Below are 20,420 nucleotides of genomic sequence, written 5' to 3'. Positions count from 1 at the left end.
TGAAGGGAATCATATTTATTACATACTCAATGCACGTCCTTGCCGTGTACATTCTACTGTATCTTCAGTGGTTTAAGTCACTAACTCTGGAGCCAGGGGTTCTGTGTTCAAATCCTGCCTCTACCACTTGCTGGCTGGGTGATCTTGGACTGGTGCCTTGACGTCAACTTGCCCATTTGCCCATCTGTGATATGGGCACAATAGTATTATCAATCTCATGGGATCCTTGTAAGGAATCAGTAGTTAATTGATATATAGTGCTCAGAACAGGACTTGGCAAATAGAAGACACTAAATTAATGCTCTCTCTCTTGCCCCCATTCCAAACACATAAACCCAGGAGGGCAGGATTATATCCAGATAAGAAAACCTGAAATTTACAGAAGTGAGGTAATTGGCCCCAGTTTGGGAAGCGATGGACAGCCCAGACTTGGAACCCTCATCAAACACCAGGGCCAAATGCCCCTGTGATGTGCGGCGAGAGGCTGCAAAGCCCGGTGAACGCCGACTTCCACCGAGGAGCAGGGAGACCATTTGTAGCCCGGGGGTTAGGGAGCCCTGGGCGGCCTTTGTTCGCTGCATCCCTCCCAGAGTTTTGATTTTTGGTCAGTGCCGGGGGGCTCCCATCCCCACTGGTCACAGCTCTGTCCCCAACCTTCAGCACCACTGTGCTCCCTGAAGCTCCCAGACGCATCTCAGGCCCTCCCCGCCCCCCCCCCCCCCCCAGTAAGGTCACCAGATTCTTTACATCGTGTTTTATTATTAGTGGGGAAAAGATAAAGCCTTGTGCTTGAAGAAATCAGTGTCATAAACTTGTAAACTGGGAGAAGGCACCAAGGCCACCAGTTTCGCAAACCTCCCTCTCTGGAGGCGACAATACAGGCACCAGGCGGGGCAAGGCCGGACGCGGGGCCGGCGCCTGGGTCCCTGGGGCACGCGGGCTCTCAGAGCTTGGAGAAGCTGACGCTTTTCAGTTCCTTCTTCTCCATCAGGGCCTGCACAGACTTCATGATGTCCTCCGTTTGCAGCATGCTCATGTTCCAGGACCTCTGGACAAAGAAGGGAAAAGGGTGCAGGTAGATTGGAATCGGACCAATGGAAAACGGGAGAGAGACGGTGGCCGCCAATCAGAGGACACGGCACGGCGAGAGCCGCTGAGCCCTGATTGGTCGCTCTGGGAACGGAGCACGGCTGTGATTGGCCAAAGGGACGGCCTCACCATAAAATTGAGGCCCTCGGCCACCGAATGGTCGCGGGAGTACACCAGGTTGACTTTAGTGCCCTGCACCGCCACTGGGCTCTTGCTGGAAATCTCGGCTGCCAGGGCGAAGGCCGCATCGAGCAAAGTCTCCCGGTCTGTGAATACCCGGCTGTGGATGAAAGGGAATCGGGAATCAGGGGAACTGGGAAGCACTCTCTTCCTGTCTCTTGTCTTCCTATCGGTAGAAGTGGCCAATCACAGGCGAAAGCGGAAGACCGGCACTGCAACGGACCAATCAGAGCAGAGACACTCCCTAGAAAGGAAGCCACGTGGACTGGAAACAAAGGGACCCAGAGGGCCCCGCCCAGGCCCGGCTGCCCCGCCCACTCAACCGCCACCGACCGGGGCCCCTACCTGACCAGGCCGCTGTCCAGGGCCTCGTCGGCCATCATCTTGCGGGCGGTGAAGGCCAGCTCGTTGACCAGGCTGCAAGAGGGAAGGGTGTGTCCCGGGACCGCGGCTCATCCGGGTGCGGGAGATGCCCCGCTGTCTCCTTCCCCCGACTCTTGTCCTCCCTACCTCTGGTTCCCGATGATCCGCGGAAGTCGCTGCAGCGTTCCCACATCCGCTGCCAAACCAATGTCCACCTCCTGGGGGTAGGAATCATGACAGCGTTTGATTTCTGCCCTGTCGTCCCTCTTGCAATCTCCAGTCCAGTGAAATTCTGCCTTTACCGCAGAGGTACCACGTGCCCCCACCCCAGCCTGGGTAGGGAGGCGAGCCCCATGCCCCATCTCAGAGACTCCCCCAAACCCCTCATTCCATTCTCATCAACCCACTTTGGCCCACACAGATTCCTTCAGTCTAGAATGGGGCCCACCTTCCAACTCTCTCTGCCCTCCCAATTTTGGGGGAGTGTGCTGGTTTGCATGCATTATGTCCCCCAGAACGCTTATTATCTTTGATGCAGTCTTGTGTGGGCAGGAAACCTATTGGTGTTGATTGGGTTGGAGACTTTTGATTGGATGTTTCCATGGAGATGTGATCACTCAACTCTGGGTGAGATCTTTCATTGGATGATTTCCATGGAGGTGTGGCCCCACCCATCAGCATGGGCCTTGATTAGTTTACTGGAGCACAATATAAGCTGACACAGAAGGAGCGAGCTTGACACAGCCAAGAGGGACACTTTGAAGAATGCACAGGAGCTGAGAGAGGAGCTGCAGTTTAGAGACATTTTGGAGATGGCCTTTGAAAGCAGACTTGCTCTGGAGAAGCTAAGAGAGGACAAATGCCCCAAGAGCAACTGAGAGTGACATTTTGGAGAGAAGCTGAAGCCTAGAGAGGAGCATCCTGGGAGAAAGCCATTCTGAAACCAGAACTTGGAGCAGACGCCAGCCACGTGCCTTCCTTCCCAGCTAACAGAGGTTTTCCAGACACCATTGACCATCCTCCAGTGAAGGTACCTGATTGTTGATGCCTTACCTTGGACACTTTATGGCCTTAAGACTGTAACTGTGTAACCAAATAAACCCCCTTTATAAAAGTCAATCCATTTCTGGTGTTTTGCAAAAAGGCAGCATTAGCAAACTAAAACAGGGAGTCACCCCGGTCTGTCTCCAGAGGGGAGCCCTTCTTGCAGGTGCCCAGGTGACCCTTGGCTGCATCTGTGGTTCCCTCCTATTCCCGGCCTCTGGCCTGTGCCAGCCTCCTTCCCGCCCCCCTACCTTTATTTACTCTGACCTCACCTGGACTGCTTTCCTTGACTTCCTGCTGAGGACAAGGCTTATTTTTTAAGGTTCAATTTTGACTAACTCTTCCAAGAAGCTCCCAGGGCTACTCCAGGCCTTCCCCCTGCTCCCTGCCCTTGACTTGCACTGTCCCCACTCTGCCACTCAGTGCCCACCTCTAAGCAGAACTCCTGATGGAGGAGGCACCTTGGGAGCAGAAGCTCAGGGCTTCGAGGCTGACTCACCTTCACCTGGAAGTAAGCATCCTGGGTGCAGTACCGGATGTCACAGGCACTGACGAGGTCCACACCTGGGAGGAAGAAGTCAGATAAACTAAGCAACCACAAGAACCAAACCCTCCTCCCTGGGGCCAGGGGCTGATCTTGGATCAAAATCCCACCTAGTAGCAGACCCGAGGCTGGAAGTCATTGGTTGAGATGACAGGGCAGTGCCCAACAGGCACCCAGCCAGAGTGAGCACCCTGGGTGGGGCGGGTGGCCGCAGACTTACCTCCACCGATGCAGCCCCCGTGGATGGCAGCAATCACGGGCTTGGGACACTGGAAGGGAAAAAGAGGGGAGGGTCAGGGCTGGCCCAGGATAGGAGGGCTGCCCTGCCAGCACCCCAGAGTCACCTTCTCAATGACGCTGAAGGTCTCCTGGTATCTGGAGATGAGGTCACGCAGGTGCCAGCTGGTGCGGGCCACGTCGTCTCCCTGGGGCTTCTGGAACTCTGAAGCCATGTCCACGAGATCGATGCCTGGTGGGGAAGCACGAGGGGGCTTGCCTTGTCTCCCAGCCCCATCCATTGCCCCAACCTGGGGTCAGAACCTGGCACAGCAAGTTTGAACCCCCAAACCACCATAGTGGAGAACGCTACTCACATGGGACTTCATCAAGGGATTGGAGGTGGCATGTGAAATAAAAATATAAATAAAAGCTAATATTTATTGAGTCATTACTCATTTAATCCTCACGGAAGCCCTATGAGGTAGGTTCTAGTATTATCTCCGTTTTACACAGGGGGTAAACTGAGGCACGGAGTGGTGAAGCCATTTGCCCAAGGACACACCGGCTTGTGAGTGGTGAGACTGGAATTTTAAACCCCGAACCAGGCAGCTGGCTTGGGAGGCCATGCTTTTAATCCCTATGCTAGCAGTCGAGGTTTAGGGCATGGGAAGTTGAGAGAATGGTGGTAATGTTTCCTGAGATGAGGAAAAGAAAGGACAGAGCAAATTTTGTGGCTCCAACTTCAAAATAAATACCAAGTCTGATCTTTCCACCACCTTTCATTCTCCAAGACCCCTGCCCTCGTCCTGGCTGCCACCCTCTCCCGGGTCTCCCTGCTTCCCACAGTGTGTTCCCCACACGCAGCCAGAGGGACCCTGTGAACCCTAAAGCCAGATCAGCCCCCTTTCTTCTCTCCCATCCCACTTAGAACAGAATGCAAAGCTCTTGCCATTTCCAACCTCCTCTCTAACTCCACTTTGGGCATGCTGGCCTCCAGTAGTTGCTCTAACAAAAGGAAAAGGGACACACGCCCTGCCCTGGGCCTCTGCCCGAACCCCACATTGCGCTTCACTCAGACCACAGCGCAAACGTCACCTTCTGCCCGGGCCAGGCTAGCTGATTAGCAGCCTATCTCCTTTCTCGGCCTCTCTCCTGTAATGCACGTCCTGCTATCGTGTATCTACGTACCGATCTGGTTTAGTGCCTGTCTGCCTTTCTAGGCTGGGAGCTCCATGGGTACAGGCGTTTCTTTTAGTCCACCACTGTACCTCCTGTGCCCGGGACAGGGGCTGGCACACAGTAGGTGCTCAAACAGTGAAAAATTCCTGCCTACTTGGAGTCCTCCCATGGGAGAGACCGACAAACAAACAGGAAAATTTATTTGGTCAGGTGACAGTAAGTGCTGAACAGAAAATTAAAGGAGGGGAGGGGAATGGAGCGTGCGTTGTGTGTGTGTGTGCGCGTGTGCGCGCACAAGGGCTGCTGCAGCTAGTTAGGAACCGTCTCACTAGAAAGTGACATTTGGATAAAGATCTGAAGGAGGAGAGGGAAGGAGCCATGGCGGTACCTGGGGGAGGAAAGTTCCAGATATGGGGACCAGCCAGTGCCAAGGCCCTGTGGTGGAAATGTGCCTGCTGTGTGTGAGCCATCAAGGCCAGCACAGTGGAAGCACAGTGAGCAAAGGGGGGAGCTGCAAGAGCCAAGGGTAGAAGGTGGCAGGGGCAGATCGTGTGGGGCCTTGGGAGTCCCGGGCAGGGCCCTGGCTTTTAAGTAATACTGTGGGCCTACTGGCATGGGGTACAGCTGGATTTGGGCAAGCCGAGTACACGGGAGACAGGACTTCCCTGTGAGACCTTGGCCTGCGTTCTCTGAGAGTGAGGTATTTCCTCTCTGGGCAAACGAAGATAAATCCTCCAGAGAGCTGAAGGAGCCGAAAGGATTCAAGGAGACTGGGCTCCAGAGGCATTTCACACGGTGCTTGGCATGGAATGGCATCGCAACAGTTACTATTATTATCCACTCCATTCCAGCGTTAGTCAGAACCATCCGGATCAGCAAGCTGGCACCTGGGGAGCCCACATGTCTGCAAAGCTGGCGTGAGTGAACAGATGCCGACTCCCAGCACAAGCCCGTGGCACCTTGTGACACCTCTTTCCACCAGCTTCTCTGCGTGACCTGCCCTACTTGGACCGGCACTCACTGTCACCTGCCACGTTGAAATAAAGCACACACACCCCGCCCCCCCCCCCCCCAATCCTGGAACAAGTTGTCTCCTTCAAAAGGAAAGAACTGATCACTGCAGAGAAGTCCCTGTCTTGTTTGGGTGACTTTCTATGGCTGCGAACTTCCAAATGTTCCAAATGTTCATAATCATAATCTAGTTAATATCATAAATAATACCAGAGACTTTAATAAGGCAGGTAGTATGTTCCAGGAAAGTTTTACATGTATTAACCCAGATAATGCTCAAAGCAACCGGGTGATGCGTGTGCTATGACTGTCTCTATTTTTTTCAGATGAGGAAATGGCAGCACGGAGAGGTGAAGGGACAGAGCAGTGTAGGTGGCTGTGGCAGTCTGGAGGCTGTATGTACCCCAGAAAGGATTATTTAATCCATTCGTGTGGGGGTAAACCTAGTGTAGGTGGGACCTCTGATTAGGTTATTTCAGTTGAGGCCTGCCCCAGGGTGGGTCTTCATCTACTAACTAGAGTCCTTTAAAAGAGGATAAAACACAGATGAAATTAAGAGACACTCATAGAAAAATGCCCCAGAGAAGTGGAGAGGAAGACACCGAAGCCAGAAGCTGGAAGCGATGAAACCTGGGAGAGAAGGACCAGCAGATATCAACATGTGCCTGCTATGTGACAGAGGGGCCCGAGCTTGCCGATAACCAGTCTTCAGAGAAGGTGTTGTCCTGTAGATGCCTTAATTGGGATATTCTGACATCCTTTAGACTGTAAATTTCTAAGCTAATTAAATCCCCATTGTTAAAAGCTGCTCCATCTCTGGTATATTGCACTCCAGCAGCTATACCAAACTGAAACAGTAGCAGAGATGGAAGGTGGATGGCCGTCTGAGTCCAAGAGCCCGTACTTTTCGCCTGCAGGCGGACATCCTGGGTGACAGCCACTTAGCAGTTAAGAGTAAGGTCTCTGTAGCCAGGCAGCCTGAGTTCAAATCCCAGCTCTGTCACTAACCAGTGTGTGAAATGAGCAAGTTTCTCCCACTCTATGGATCTCAGTTTCCTCACCTCTAAAATGGGGATGACAAAAGAACCTGTCTTGTAGGGTTATAGTGACAATTAATTTGTTAATAAGTATAAAGTGCTTAGAACAGGACCTGATACTCTGTGAGTGCTAAAGAAATGTGGGCTACTGCTTTTTTTTAAGTTAGGAGTTCCATTTTATCAGTGAGTCATTGTGTGACCCTGAGTTTCTTCTTTCTGGCTTTCTGCGTCTTGCCACTGGAAATAGGACAAGACAGACACAGTCAGCTGGGAGGTGGACGATGAGGGCCTCAGATCTGGCACAGCCACAGACAAATTCCCAACTTTAACTTCTCAGCCCTGCGCCCCATGAGAGCAAGATGTCAGAACAGGGACTGCCTCAGCCATCACTACGTCCCAGGCAACTGGGATGGGGTCAAGCACTGGACAGACCTCACTGAATGTCTGTTGAATTAAAGAACAAATGAATGAAAGGAGAAACAGCGAGAGGGGTAGAGAGAAAACAAGGGACATACAAAGATATTAACAGAGAAAACAGAAAAAAACAGATTCTTTACTGTGTGATTTCCCCACTGAGTTGAGAATTCCATGAGGGCAGAAGCAGGGCGGTCACAGTCACCACTGGGTCCCCAACCCTGGGCCAGGCCCTGTGCAGGACTCAGTGAATGCAATGATTTGCTTCTGAAAGAGTCCTAAGGACTGATCCTTCTGCAGAAATAACTATGACTCTGGCTGGACAAGATTGAAAAAAACAACTACCTGGAGCACTAGGTAGATTTGAGAGAGAGTCAACACTTAGAAGAAGGAACTAGCACAACCTGAGTTGCCTATTTTTAAAGCTTTTAGCTTGAGAGCAGGCTGCAGTTGTCCTTGAAGAACCAGAGGATGGAATTCAAGTTGATTATAGCCACTGGGAAGTGAGGAGACCCCAGAAGGAAGACAGCCAGAGAGGAGAGCCCCAAATTCTTTTTATAAACTCTGCTCAAATCTCTGGCTGACTCATGCAGCCCAGCAAAAGATTAAACAACTGAACTGAGATTTGAGCTACCCTCAAGAAAAAGTTTATACTCAATTCCAACCAAGCTAACTGCTGCCTAAAACAGGGCATTCAATAACTCTTTGGAAGTATATAACAGAATCCAGGATCTCCACATCATATTCCCAATATGGAGGACACAATCTGAAATTACTCACAATACAAATGAACAGGACAATGAGACCCATTTCCAAGAGAAAAGGGAATAAGTAGATATAGACCCCAAGATGATCCAGATTTTACAGACGAGAGTTTTAAAGCAGTCATCATAACTATGCTCAGTGATGCAAAGAAAAACATGCTTATGATAAGTAAAAAGATATGAAACTTCAGTAGAGTAATGGAAATTATTAAAAAGAACCAGATGGAAAACTGAGAACCGAAAAATACAATATCTGAAATTAAAAAAAAAAAAAAGGCTAGATGGGCTTAACAGCAGATGAAAGAAGACAGAGGAAAGGGTCAGTGAATCTGATCCATGGAAATCTGAAGAACAGACCGGTGGGGCAATCAAAAATCTAACAAACAAGTATCTGGAAATCAGTGAATGTGTTGAATAATTGCATGAAATCATGTTATTATATAACACACTTTCCAGAAACCAAGACTCTGAAAGGTTACATATCTTGTCCAAGGTCACAGATCCAGGATGGAAACCCAGATCTCAGAGTCCGTGACCGTGAGTCATGTACTGGTGGGTTAATTTCTGTATTTCAATGTTTTAAATTAGGCCTTTTAAAAACAAGGATTAAAGTGGCAGAAGCTGCTTAAAAACCCTAATGAAGAAGCACTGCTCTATTCCGAAGAGAAGAGGAGACTGGTGGGGTGTGTGTGAAGAGTGAACTTGGTACCTGAAGTAAACATTTTTCCTGCACCAGAGATCACCACAGCTCGACAGTCGGCATCTTGTGCAATCTTGTTGAAACACTCCACCATCTCGCTGTGGAGGAGCAAGGAAAGAAGGGCTGTGTCCCGGGTGGGACCCTCTGCCCACCTGTTCACCAACACCCCACACACACACCCCCACTCTATCCCCTGTCCAGTCCCTCAGCCCCCGCCTCCTCCTGCAGGCGGGACCTCCAGAAGGCCTTGTTCATGGCATTCCTCTTCTCTGGCCGGTTGAGCTGCACATGCAGAAGGTGTCTCTGTACAGAGGTCACCCGAAGAGACTCATAGCTGTGCTCCGGGGCCTCACTGGCAGATGCTCTGGAGGCGTCATATTGTGCAGAGGCGCTCATGGGGCGAGGGCTGAGGCTGAGGCCCAGGCCTGGGTGGGTGGAAGCGGTCAGTCCTAGGGAGAGAAAGAACTTTTGGTGACTGGATTGCTAGACAAAGACCCTCCAATCATCCCAAACTGGTGAGCACAGATCCTCCAAACACAGCAGACCGGGAGACAGACCTTTCAATGACCCAGATTGGGGGCACACCTCACTGACTCCAGATTGGAGAATACGGATCCCCCAGAGACCTTGGTTTGGCTGATACAGACTTCAAGATTAGGGGCGCACTCATCGGTGCCTCAGAGCCGTGGTCGTGGGACTGACCCGAGACTAGGGACACTGAACCAACAGCTGTTCCACATTGGAAGACACAGACCCCCCACAAGCTTGCGGAGTCCTTCACATGGGGGCTCGGTCCCTCTAAGATACCGGATAGGCGCTCCCTGTCCTGCGGCAGCATGACAGCATGACAGTTACACAAAACCTTCAAAAGTCAGGGGTGACTCACGCCGCATCAGCAGCTCCCGCAATCTGCGAGTAGCCACCATCGCCATTTCAACTGCGTTGCTAGTGTAACGCAATCGGAGGAAGCAAGGGGGCGGGCACAGCAGCCGCCATGTTGGATGAGGGCATCAAAGCCAAAGGCTGCCCGGCGAGGACGCCCTTCTTCCCGCCATCTTCACTAAGGGCAACCGGAAGTGGCCGCTTTGGTCCACCCGCTGATCTGGCTTCGGGAACTTGCCGAGTTGTGGGGAGGCTTAGAAAAGGAACTTTGACCCAGTAATTCCACTTCTAGGAACACTGCGGTTGGACGTTTCTGTATAGAGTTCACCACAGCACTGTATTATAATGGTAAAAAAATTGGAAAAAGCTGACATGGCCAAGTTAGACATGCTGGCGGCAGAATAACTGCAGCCCTGCAAGTCTGTGATCAAGCATGTATGTATTCGGTATTAATTAAAAACAAAAGAAAACAACAACAAAAAGATGATGTGCAGTACTATAACCTTACCACGTGAAAGAATAAAGTACAGACGGGCCAACATTCATTGAGCACCGATTGTATACCATGCCTTCAGCGAAATGCATTATATAACTAATGTTTGAATCCCTACAGCACTATGAGATTGTACTATTTTCCATTGTATACAGAGGAACTGGAGCTCAGAGAGTGGAAGTTACTCCTTCAACGTCCTTGGGCTTCAAAAGTGCTGAAGCAGGGATCAATGTGGCTCCAAAATCCATGTTCTTAAAATATTTCTTAAATTAACAAAACACCTTGGGCATATGAGAACTGCAAGGAATTTCTTAACGGACATCTCTATCCACACACACACACACACACACTCTCTCTCTTTTGGAAAACAAAGAATTCCTTATCTACACAAAGGAAAACTCCGCAACTGCTATGCTTAGATACTGAGATTAAGAGGAAAATTTTAAGACGGACTTTTAATATGATCACTAGGGATCACTAGGGATACAAAAAGATGGTTAACAAGGCTGTATGGGAAATAAGATATATGCATGGAATACCTTAGGAAGGAGACTCAAAACATTTGTAATAGGGAATGGAACTGGGTGCTAGGAGATAAAATGGGGAAATTCATTTTGCCCCCTTGATCTGTTGAAATAAAGAAACCCTAGTTGACCTACAAGTTTTTTGACTGAATGGTGGCTTTTTTCCTTGCCTAGAGGTTGTTTGGAACTTTCCCTGGTGGAATTTGTTCATCTGATAAATGCCAACTGACTTCAGTTGTTAACAATGTAAGAGTTTTAAAAAACTCAATTCCTACAGAAAACTCAATTCCTACAGAAAGCAGCCCTATTAGAGAACTAGAGAGGAACTAAAGCACAGAGAGGCATAGAAGCTTTCCCAGCATCACACAGTTGGTAAGTGAAAAAGCTGGGATTTGAACTCAGGTGGCCCCGCATGTGCTATAACCATCGGTTCCAAGCCAACACCCCAGCTCTGTAGCCACCTCTCGTGGAGAGCCCTCCCTGACTCCTCCCGGCTCCCAGGACTCCCTCCTGATCTGCCCACCTAGGCCCCCAGACCAGTACTGGTCTTTGGTGATCTTTGCCGCCCCCGCCCCCCGTAAGGTCACAAGATTCTTTACATCGTTTTATTAGTGGGGAAAAGATAAGGCCTCGTGCTTGAAGAAATCAGTGTCATAAACTCATAAACTTGGAGAAGGCACCGAGGCCACCAGCTTTGCAAACCTCCCTCTCTGTGGAGGCAGCAACACAGGCACCAGGCGGGGCAAGGCCGGACGCGGGGCCGGCGCCTGGGGCCCTGGGGCGCGCGGGCTCTCAGAGCTTGGAGAAGCTGACGCTTTTCAGTTCCTTCTTCTCCATCAGGGCCTGCACAGACTTCATGATGTTCTCGGTTTGCAGCATGCTCATGTTCCAGGACCTCTGAAGAAAGAAAGGAAAAGGGAGCAGGGAGATTGGAATCGGACCAATGGAAAACGGGAGGGAGACGGTGGCCGCCAATCAGAGGACACGGCACGGCGAGAGCCGCTGAGCCCTGATTGGTCGCTCTGGGAACGGAGCACGGCTGTGATTGGCCAAAGGGACGGCCTCACCATAAAATTGAGGCCCTCGGCCACCGAATGGTCGCGGGAGTACACCAGGTTGACTTTAGTGCCCTGCACCGCCACTGGGCTCTTGCTGGAAATCTCGGCTGCCAGGGCGAAGGCCGCATCGAGCAAAGTCTCCTGGTCTGTGAATACCTGGCTGTGGATGAAAGGGAATCGGGAATCAGGGGAACTGGGAAGCACTCTCTTCCTGTCTCTTGTCTTCCTATCGGTAGAAGTGGCCAATCACAGGCGAAAGCGGAAGAGCGGCACTGCAACAGACCAATCAGAGCAGAGACACTCCCTAGAAAGGAAGCCACGTGAACTGGAAACAAAGGGACCCAGAGGGCCCCGCCCAGGCCCGGCTGCCCCGCCCACTCAACCGCCACCGACCGGGGCCCCTACCTGACCAGGCCGCTGTCCAGGGCCTCGTCGGCCATCATCTTGCGGGCGGTGAAGGCCAGCTCGTTGACCAGGCTGCAAGAGGGAAGGGTGTGTCCCGGGACCGCGGCTCATCCGGGTGCGGGAGATGCCCCGCTGTCTCCTTCCCCCGACTCTTGTCCTCCCTACCTCTGGTTCCCGATGATCCGCGGAAGTCGCTGCAGCGTTCCCACATCCGCTGCCAAACCAATGTCCACCTCCTGGGGGTAGGAATCATGACAGCGTTTGATTTCTGCCCTGTCGTCCCTCTTGCAATCTCCAGTCCAGTGAAATTTTGCCTTTACCGCAGAGGTACCACGTGCCCCCACCCCAGCCTGGGTAGGGAGGCGAGCCCCATGCCCCATCTCAGAGACTCCCCCAAACCCCTCATTCCATTCTCATCAACCTACTTTGGCCCACACAGATTCCTTCAGTCTAGAATGGGGCCCACCTTCCAACTCTCTCTGCCCTCCCAATTTTGGGGGAGTGTGCTAGTTTGCGTGCATTATGTCCCCCAGAACGCTTATTATCTTTGATGCAGTTTTGTGTGGGCAGGAAACCTACTGGTGTTGATTGGGTTGGAGACTTTTGACTGGATGTTTCCGTGGAAATGTGATCACTCAACTCTGGGTGAGATCTTTCATTGGATGGTATCCATGGAGGTGTGGCCCCATCCATTCAGCATGGGCCTTGGTTAGTTTACTGGAGCACTATATAAGCTGACACAGAAGGAGCGAGCTTGACACAGCCAAGAGGGAAACTTTGAAGAAGGCCCAAGAGCTGAGAGAGGACCTGCAGTTTACAGAGACATCTTGGAGATGGCCTTTGAAAGCAACTTGCTCTGGAGACGCTAAGAGAGGACAAGCACCCCAAGAGCAACTGAGTGACGTTTTGGAGAGAAGCTGAAGCCTAGAGAGGAACGTCCTGGGAGAAAGCCATTTTGAAACCAAAACTTGGAGCAGATGTCAGCCACATGCCTTCCCAGCTAACAGAGGTTTTCCGGACACCATTGACCATCCTCCAGTGAAGGTACCTGATTGTTGATGCCTTACTTTGGACACTTTATGGCCTTACGACTGTAACTTTGTAACCAAATAAACCCCCTTTATAAAAGCTGATCCATTTCTGGTGTTCTGCAAAAAGGCAGCATTAGCAAACTAGAACAGGGAGTCACCCCGGTCTGTCTCCAGAGGGGAGCCCTTCTTGCAGGTGCCCAGCTGACCCTTGGCTGCATCTGTGGTTCCCTCCTATTCCCGGCCTCTGGCCTGTGCCAGCCTCCTTCCCGCCCCCCTACCTTTATTTACTCTGACCTCACCTGGACTGCTTTCCTTGACTTCCTGCCGAGGCCAAGGCTAATTTTTTAAGGTTCAATTTTGACTAATTCTTCCAAGAAGCTCCCAGGGCTCACTCCAGGCCTTCCCCCTGCTCCCTGCCCTTGACTTGCACTGTCCCCACTCTGCCACTCAGTGCCCACCTCTAAGCAGAACTCCTGATGGAGGAGGCACCTTGGGAGCAGAAGCTCAGGGCTTCGAGGCTGACTCACCTTCACCTGGAAGTAAGCATCGTGGGTGCAGTACCGGATGTCACAGGCACTGATGAGGTCCACACCTGGGAGGAAGAAGTCAGATCAACTAAGTAACCACAAGAACCAAACCCTCCTCCCTGGGGCCAGGGGCTGATCTTGGATCAAAATCCACCTAGTAGCAGACCCAAGGCTGGAAGTCATTGGTTGAGATGACAGGGCAGTGCCCAACAGGCACCCAGCCAGAGTGAGCACCCTGGGTGGGGCGGGTGGCCGCAGACTCACCTTCACCGATGCAGCCCCCATGGATGGCAGCGATCACGGGCTTGGGACACTGGAAGGGAAAAGGAGGGGAGGGTCAGGGCTGGCCCAGAAAAAGAGGGCTGCCCTGCCAGCACCCCAGAGTCACCTTCTCAATGACGCTGAAGGTCTCCTGGTATCTGGAGATGAGGTCACGCAGGTGCCAGCTGGTGCGGGCCACGTCGTCTCCCTTGGGCTTCTGTAACACTGAAGCCATGTCCACGAGATCGATGCCTGGTGGGGAAGCATGAGGGGGCTTGCCTTGTCTCCCAGCCCCATCCATTGCCCCAACCTGGGGTCAGAACCTGGCACAACAAGTTTGAACCCTCAAACCACCACAGTGGAGAACGCTACTGACATGGGTCTTCATCAAGGGATTGGACATGGCGTGTGAAATAAAAATATAAATATAAGCTAACATTTATTGAGTCATTACTCATTTAATCCTCACAGAAACCCTATGAGGTGGGTCCTAGTATTTTCTCCGTTTTACACAGGGGGTGTGCTGGTTTCAATGTATTCTGCCCCCAAATGCCATTATTTTTGATGCAATCTTTTGGGGCAGACATTTTAGTGCTGATTAGATAGGAATTCTTTGAGTGTTTCTTTGGTCTGTGCCTCACCCAACTGTGGGTGATGACTCTGATTGGATAATTTCCATGGAGGTGTTGCTCCGCCCATTCAGGGTGGGTCTAAGTTGATCAGAGGAGTCATATAAATGAGCTGACATAAAGAAGGAACTCAGTGCAGCTGTCAGTGATGTTTTGAAGAGGAGCTACAGACAAGAGGGACACTTTGAAGAAAGCACAGGAGCTGCAGATGAGAGACAGTTTGAAGACGGCCGTTGAAAGCAGACTCTTGCTCTGTAGAAGCTAAGAGAGGACAAATACCCCAAGTGCAACTAAGAGTGACATTTTTGAGGAACTGCAGCCTAGAGAGGAATGTCCTTGGAGAAAGCCATTTTGAAACCAGAACTTTGGAGCAGACGCCAGCCACATGCCTTCCCAGCTAACAGTAGTTTTCTGGACACCATTGGCCACCCTTTAGTGAAGGTACCCTATTGCTGACGTGTTACCTTGGACACTTTATGGCCTTAAGACTGTAATTTTGTAAGCAAATAAACCCCCTTTATAAAAGCCAATCCATCCCTGGTGTTTTGCATTCCAGCAGCATTAGCAAACTAGAACAGATTTTGGTACCGGAAGTGGGGTGCTTTTGCTGCTGAGTTTGCAAATACCAAACATGTTGGAACGGCTTTTTAAATGGATAATGGGAAGATTCTGCAAGAATTGTGAGGAGCTTGATAGAAAAGGCCTAAACTGCTTTGAAGAGACTGTTTGTGGAAATATGGCCTCGAAAGATACTTCTGACGAGGCCTTGAACAGAAACGAAGAATGTGTTGTTGTGAACTGGAAGAAAGGCGATCCTTGTTTTAAGGTGGCAAAGGATTTGGCAAAATTGAGGCCTGGTGTTGGATGGAAGGAAGAATTTGAAAGTGGCAACCTGGAATACTTAGCTGAGGAGATCTCCAGACTACATGTGGAGGATGTATCCTGGCTTCTCCTTGCAGCTTATAGTAAAATGCGAGCAGAGAGAGATAAACTTAGAACTGAACTCTTGGTTGCAAAGAAACCAGAAGCTGATGGCTTGGAAAATTACAGGCTTCCAGGGGGTGGAATCCCAGAAGCTACAGCCCAACGTGAGGATGTAACCAAACATGGAACCCAGCTGCCATTTCAGTACAAGCCAAGATTGGAAAAGGAGGTAAGCAGAAAGGATTTGTGGAAAGTCCTATTGTCTGACGGCTTTGACCCGTGTGCTTCATGCGAAGCCAACAGAATTTTTGCAAGATCTTTACAGATAGAGCCATTGCCGGTGTGGACTAGAGGAGACAGGTAAGAAACAAACTGAAGGAAAAATTTCATCAAAGACAGAGCCATGGATATTGAGGTCTGGAGTCAAGAGGTCTTGGGCTGGGAGAGCAGAGCAGCCCTCATGCATGGAAAGGGTGAGTTTGCCCCGGAAGTCGAGGGCAGGCCTTCCACCTCGATGTTCAGGAAATGTGTTGCCACCTCAGGCCTCAAAGAGGTTGGAGCACATTCCCAGGGAACTGGGGAGAGCCTGGCTGCCACCCCACTGTTCTAAAGGGGTTGAGCATGTGCCCTGGAGATGGAAGGGAATCCAGGAGATGCCCCAATGTTTGAGGAGGGTGGGGCCGAGAAGGTGGTCTCCCCAGTGTGTGGATATGTTGGGGCACCCACCCAAGTGTTTGGAGAGGAAAGGGCTGCCTCAAAGGCCCTTAGGAAGGGTTAGACTCCCGCTCTCTCAAGCCCCAAGGATGCAACATCGTTCTGTAAATGACTCTCAGACGCTGAAATCTAATGGAGTTTGTCCTGTGGGTTTTCAGAACTGTTTTGGTCCTGTTAACCCGGTTTTCCTCACTGTTTCTCCTTATGGCAATGGGAATGTTTATCCTATGAATGTCCCTCCTTTGTATCTTGGAAGCATATAACTTGTTCTAAGTTCACAGATACAAAGCTAAATGAGAATTATGCCTTAGGACCCACCACGCCTGTAATTGATGTTGATGGGATCTTCTACTTAACTATTGTTACTGAAATGATTTAAGTTTCTGTGATATTGTGGGATGAATGCATTTTGTATGTGGAAAGATAATGTCATTTTGGGGTCCAGGGGGTAGAATATTTGAATATAGTGTCCCCCAAATGCGATTATCTTTGATGTAATCTTGTGTGGGCAGACATTATCAGCGTTGATTACATTGAGTGTTTCTGTGGAGATGCGCCCCACCCAACTGTGGGTGATGACTCTAATTGGATAATTTCCATGGAGTGCTGGCCCGCCCATTGGGTGGGCCTTGATCAGTGGAGCCATATAAATGAAGAGGGAACTCAGTGCAGCTGTGAGTGATGTTTTGAAGAGGAGCTACAGCCAAGAAACACTTTGAAGAAAGCACAAGAGCTGCAGATGAGAGACAGTTTGAAGATGGCCGTTGAAAGGAAACTCTTGCTCTGGAGAAGCTGAGAGAGGACAAATATCCCAAGTGCAACTAAGAGTGACATCTTTGAGGAACTGCAGCCTAGAGAGGAATGTCCTGGGAGAAAGCCATTTTGAAACCAGAACTTTGGAGCAGACACCAGCCACGTGCCTTCCCATCTAACAGACGTTTTCTGGACATCATTGGCCATCCTCCAGTAAAGGTACCCGATTGCTGATATGTTACCTTGAATATTTTATGGCCTTAAGACTGTAACTGTGTAACCAAATAAACCCCCTTTTATAAAAGCCAATCCATCTCTGGTGTTTTGCATTCCGTCAGCATTAGCAAACTAGAACACTGACTCATGCAGCCCAGCAAAAGATTAAACAACTGAACTGAGATTTGAGCTGCACCCAAAAGTTTATACTCGATTCCAACCAAGCTAACCACTGCTTAAAATAGGGCATTCACCTTATGAAGCTCATTACCACAAAGGAGAGTCTAAACTTGTATGTAATGGTGCCTAAGAGTCTCCCCGAGTACCTCTTTGTTGCTCAGATGTGGCCCTCTCTCTCTCTAACTGAGCCATCTCGACAGGTGAACTCGCTGCCCTCCCCTCTACGTGGGACCCGACTCCCAGGGGTGTAAATCTCCCTGGCAACGCAGAGTATGACTCCCGGGGATGAATGTGGACCTGGCATCGTGGGACTGAGAGTATCTTCTTGACCAAAAGGGGGATGCAAAATTAGATGAAATAGTTTCAGTGGTGGAGAGATTCCAAATGGAGTCGAGAGGTCACTCTGGTGGACATTCTTATGCACTATATAGATAACACCTCTTAGGCTTTAATGTATTGGAATAGCTAGAAGTAAATACCTGAAACTACCAAACTCCAACCCAGCAGTCTGGACTCCTGAAGACAATTATATAATAATGTAGATTACAGGGGGTGACAGTGTGATTGTGAAGACCTTGTGGATCACACCCCCTTTATCTAGTGTATGGATGAATGGAGGAATGGGGATAAAAACTAAAGAACAAATGGGGTGGGATGGGGGGATGATTTGGGTGTTCTTTTTTCACTTTTATTTTTTATTCTTGTTCTGGTTCTTTCTGATGTAAGGAAAATGTTCAGAGATAGATTGTGGTGATGAACACATAACTATGTTATCATACTGTGGACAGTGGATTGTATATCATGGATGATTGTATGGTATGTGAATGTATTTCAATAAAACTGAATTTAATAAAAAAAAAAATAGGGCATTCAATAACTCTTTGGAAGTATATAACAGAATCCAGGATCTCCACATCATATTCCCAATATGGAGGACACAATCTGAAATTACTCACAATACAAATGAACAGGACAATGAGACCCATTTCCAAGAGAAAAGGCAATAAGTAGATATAGACCCCAAGATGATCCAGATTTTACAGACAAGAGTTTTAAAGCAGTCATCATAACTATGCTCAGTGATGCAAAGAAAAACATGCTTATGATAAGTAAAAAGATATGAAACTTCAGTAGAGTAATGGAAATTATTAAAAAGAACCAGATGGAAAACTGAGAACCGAAAAATACAATATCTGAAATTAAAAAAAAAAAGAGACTAGATGGGCTTAACAGCAGATTAAGGAAGACAGAGGAAAGGGTCAGTGAATCTGATGCATGGAAATCTGAAGAACAGACCGGTGGGGCAATCAAAAATCTAACAAACAAGTATCTGGAAATCAGTGAATGTGTTGAATAATTGCATGAAATCATGTTATTATATAACACACTTTCCAGAAACCAAGACTCTGAGAGGTTACATATCTTGTCCAAGGTCACAGATCCAGGATGGAAACCCAGATCTCAGAGTCCATGACCGTGAGTCATGTACTGGTGGGTTAATTTCTGTATTTCAATGTTTTAAATTAGGCCTTTTAAAAACAAGGATTAAAGTGGCAGAAGCTGCTTAAAAACCCTAATGAAGAAGCACTGCTCTATTCCGAAGAGAAGAGACTGGTGGGGTGTGTGTGAAGAGTGAACTTGGTACCTGAAGTAAACATTTTTCCTGCACCAGAGATCACCACAGCTCGACAGTCGGCATCTTGTGCAATCTTGTTGAAACACTCCACCATCTCGCTGTGGAGGAGCAAGGAAAGAAGGGCTGTGTCCCGGGTGGGACCCTCTGCCCACCTGTTCACCAACACCCCACACACACTCCCCCACTCTATCCCCTGTCCAGTCCCTCAGTCCCTCAGCCCCCGCCTCCTCCTGCAGGCGGGACCTCCAGAAGGCCTTGTTCATGGCATTCCTCTTCTCTGGCCGGTTGAGCTGCACATGCAGAAGGTGTCTCTGTACAGAGGTCACCCGAAGAGACTCATAGCTGTGCTCCGGGGCCTCACTGGCAGATGCTCTGGAGGCGTCATATTGTGCAGAGAGGCGCTCATGGGGCGAGGGCTGAGGCTGAGGCCCAGGCCTGGGTGGGGTGGAAGCGGTCAGTCCTAGGGAGAGAAAGAACTTTTGGTGACTGGAGTGCTAGACAAAGACCCTCCAATCATCCCAACTGGTGAGCACAGAATCCTCCAAACACAGCAGACCGGGAGACAGACCTTTCAATGACCCAGATTGGGGGCAACACCTCACTGACTCCAGATTGGAGAATACGGATCCCCCAGAGACCTTGGTTTGGCTGATACAGACTTCCAAGATTAGGGGCGCACTCATCGGTGCCTCAGAGCCGTGGTCGTGGGACTGACCCGAGACTAGGGACACTGAACCAACAGCTGTTCCACATTGGAAGACACAGACCCCCCACAAGCTTGCGGAGCCCTTCACATGGGGGCTCGGTCCCTCTAAGATACCGGATAGGCGCTCCCTGTCCTGCGGCAGCATGACAGCATGACAGTTACACAAAACCTTCAAAAGTCAGGGGTGACTCACGCCGCATCAGCAGCTCCCGCAATCTGCGAGTAGCCACCGTCGCCATTTCAACTGCGTTGCTAGTGTAACGCAATCGGAGGAAGCAAGGGGGCGGGCACAGCAGCCGCCATGTTGGATGAGGGCATCAAAGCCAAAGGCTGCCCGGCGAGGACGCTCTTCTTCCCGCCATCTTCACTAAGGGCAACCGGAAATGGCCGCTTTGGTCCACACGCTGATCTGGCTTCGGGAAATTGCTGAGTTGTGGGGAGGCTTAGAAAAGGAACTTTGACCCAGTAATTCCACTTCTAGGAACACTGCGGTTGGACGTTTCTGTATAGAGTTCACCACAGCACTGTATTATAATGGTAAAAAAATTGGAAAAAGCTGACATGGCCAAGTTAGACATGCTGGCGGCATAACTGCAGCCCTGCAAGTCTGCGATCAAGCATGTATGTATTCGGTGTTAATTAAAAACAAAAGAAAACAACAAAAAGATGATGTGCAGTACTATAACCTTACCACGTGAAAGAATAAAGTACAGACGGGCCAACATTCATTGAGCACCGATTGTATACCATGCCTTGAGCGAAATGCATTATGTAACTAATGTTTGTATCCCCACAGCACTATGAGATTGTACTATTTCCATTGTATACAGAGGAACTGGAGCTCAGAGAGTGGAAGTTACTCTTTCAACGTCCTTGGGCTTCAGAAGTGCTGAAGCAGGGATCAATGTGGCTCCAAAATCCATGTTCTTAAAATATT

General features: G+C 49.8%; 1 protein-coding gene across 4 annotated transcripts; it reads right to left on the bottom strand.

Moving 5' to 3' along the window:
• Positions 1-739: 739 nt before the first annotated feature.
• Positions 740-19,737, bottom strand: ECH1 (enoyl-CoA hydratase 1). Of its 4 annotated transcripts, none has more exons than XM_037820007.1 (10): positions 19,677-19,737; positions 8,780-8,993; positions 8,554-8,642; positions 3,565-3,689; positions 3,441-3,489; positions 3,176-3,240; positions 1,780-1,850; positions 1,615-1,686; positions 1,219-1,369; positions 740-1,048 (listed from the first exon to the last, which is right to left on the bottom strand). In XM_037820007.1, exons 1-10 carry the CDS (start codon positions 19,720-19,722, stop codon positions 944-946), a joined length of 987 nt encoding a protein of 328 aa, XP_037675935.1. In that variant the 5' UTR covers positions 19,723-19,737; the 3' UTR covers positions 740-943. The 4 variants fall into 4 exon arrangements, with proteins under 4 accessions (XP_037675935.1, XP_037675934.1, XP_037675936.1 ...); XM_037820006.1 differs by lacking the exon at positions 19,677-19,737 and adding an exon at positions 9,431-9,569; XM_037820008.1 differs by lacking the exon at positions 19,677-19,737 and adding an exon at positions 9,352-9,504.
• Between the last annotated feature and the right edge of the window lie 683 nt (positions 19,738-20,420).

This window comes from Choloepus didactylus, chromosome 27 (genome assembly GCF_015220235.1).
Source record: "Choloepus didactylus isolate mChoDid1 chromosome 27, mChoDid1.pri, whole genome shotgun sequence".
NCBI classification, from domain to species: Eukaryota; Metazoa; Chordata; class Mammalia; order Pilosa; family Megalonychidae; genus Choloepus; species Choloepus didactylus.
Note: the sequence above shows the minus strand (reverse complement) of the source record. Positions and strands in the feature narration are given on the sequence as shown.

What these genes read in the sequence shown, in the direction of transcription:
- ECH1 (XM_037820004.1), bottom strand. Translation starts at nt 19,722, where the DNA reads ATGGCGACGGTGGCTACTCGCAGATTGCGGGAGCTGCTGATGCGGC. An exon ending in GCGGGAGCTGCTGATGCGGC is followed by an intron (nt 19,238 to 19,676) that starts GTGAGTCACCCC and finishes TTCTCTCCCTAG; the next exon opens with GACTGACCGCTTCCACCCCA. An exon ending in CCGAGGGCCTCAATTTTATG is followed by an intron (nt 11,341 to 11,510) that starts GTGAGGCCGTCC and finishes TTCTTTCTTCAG; the next exon opens with AGGTCCTGGAACATGAGCAT.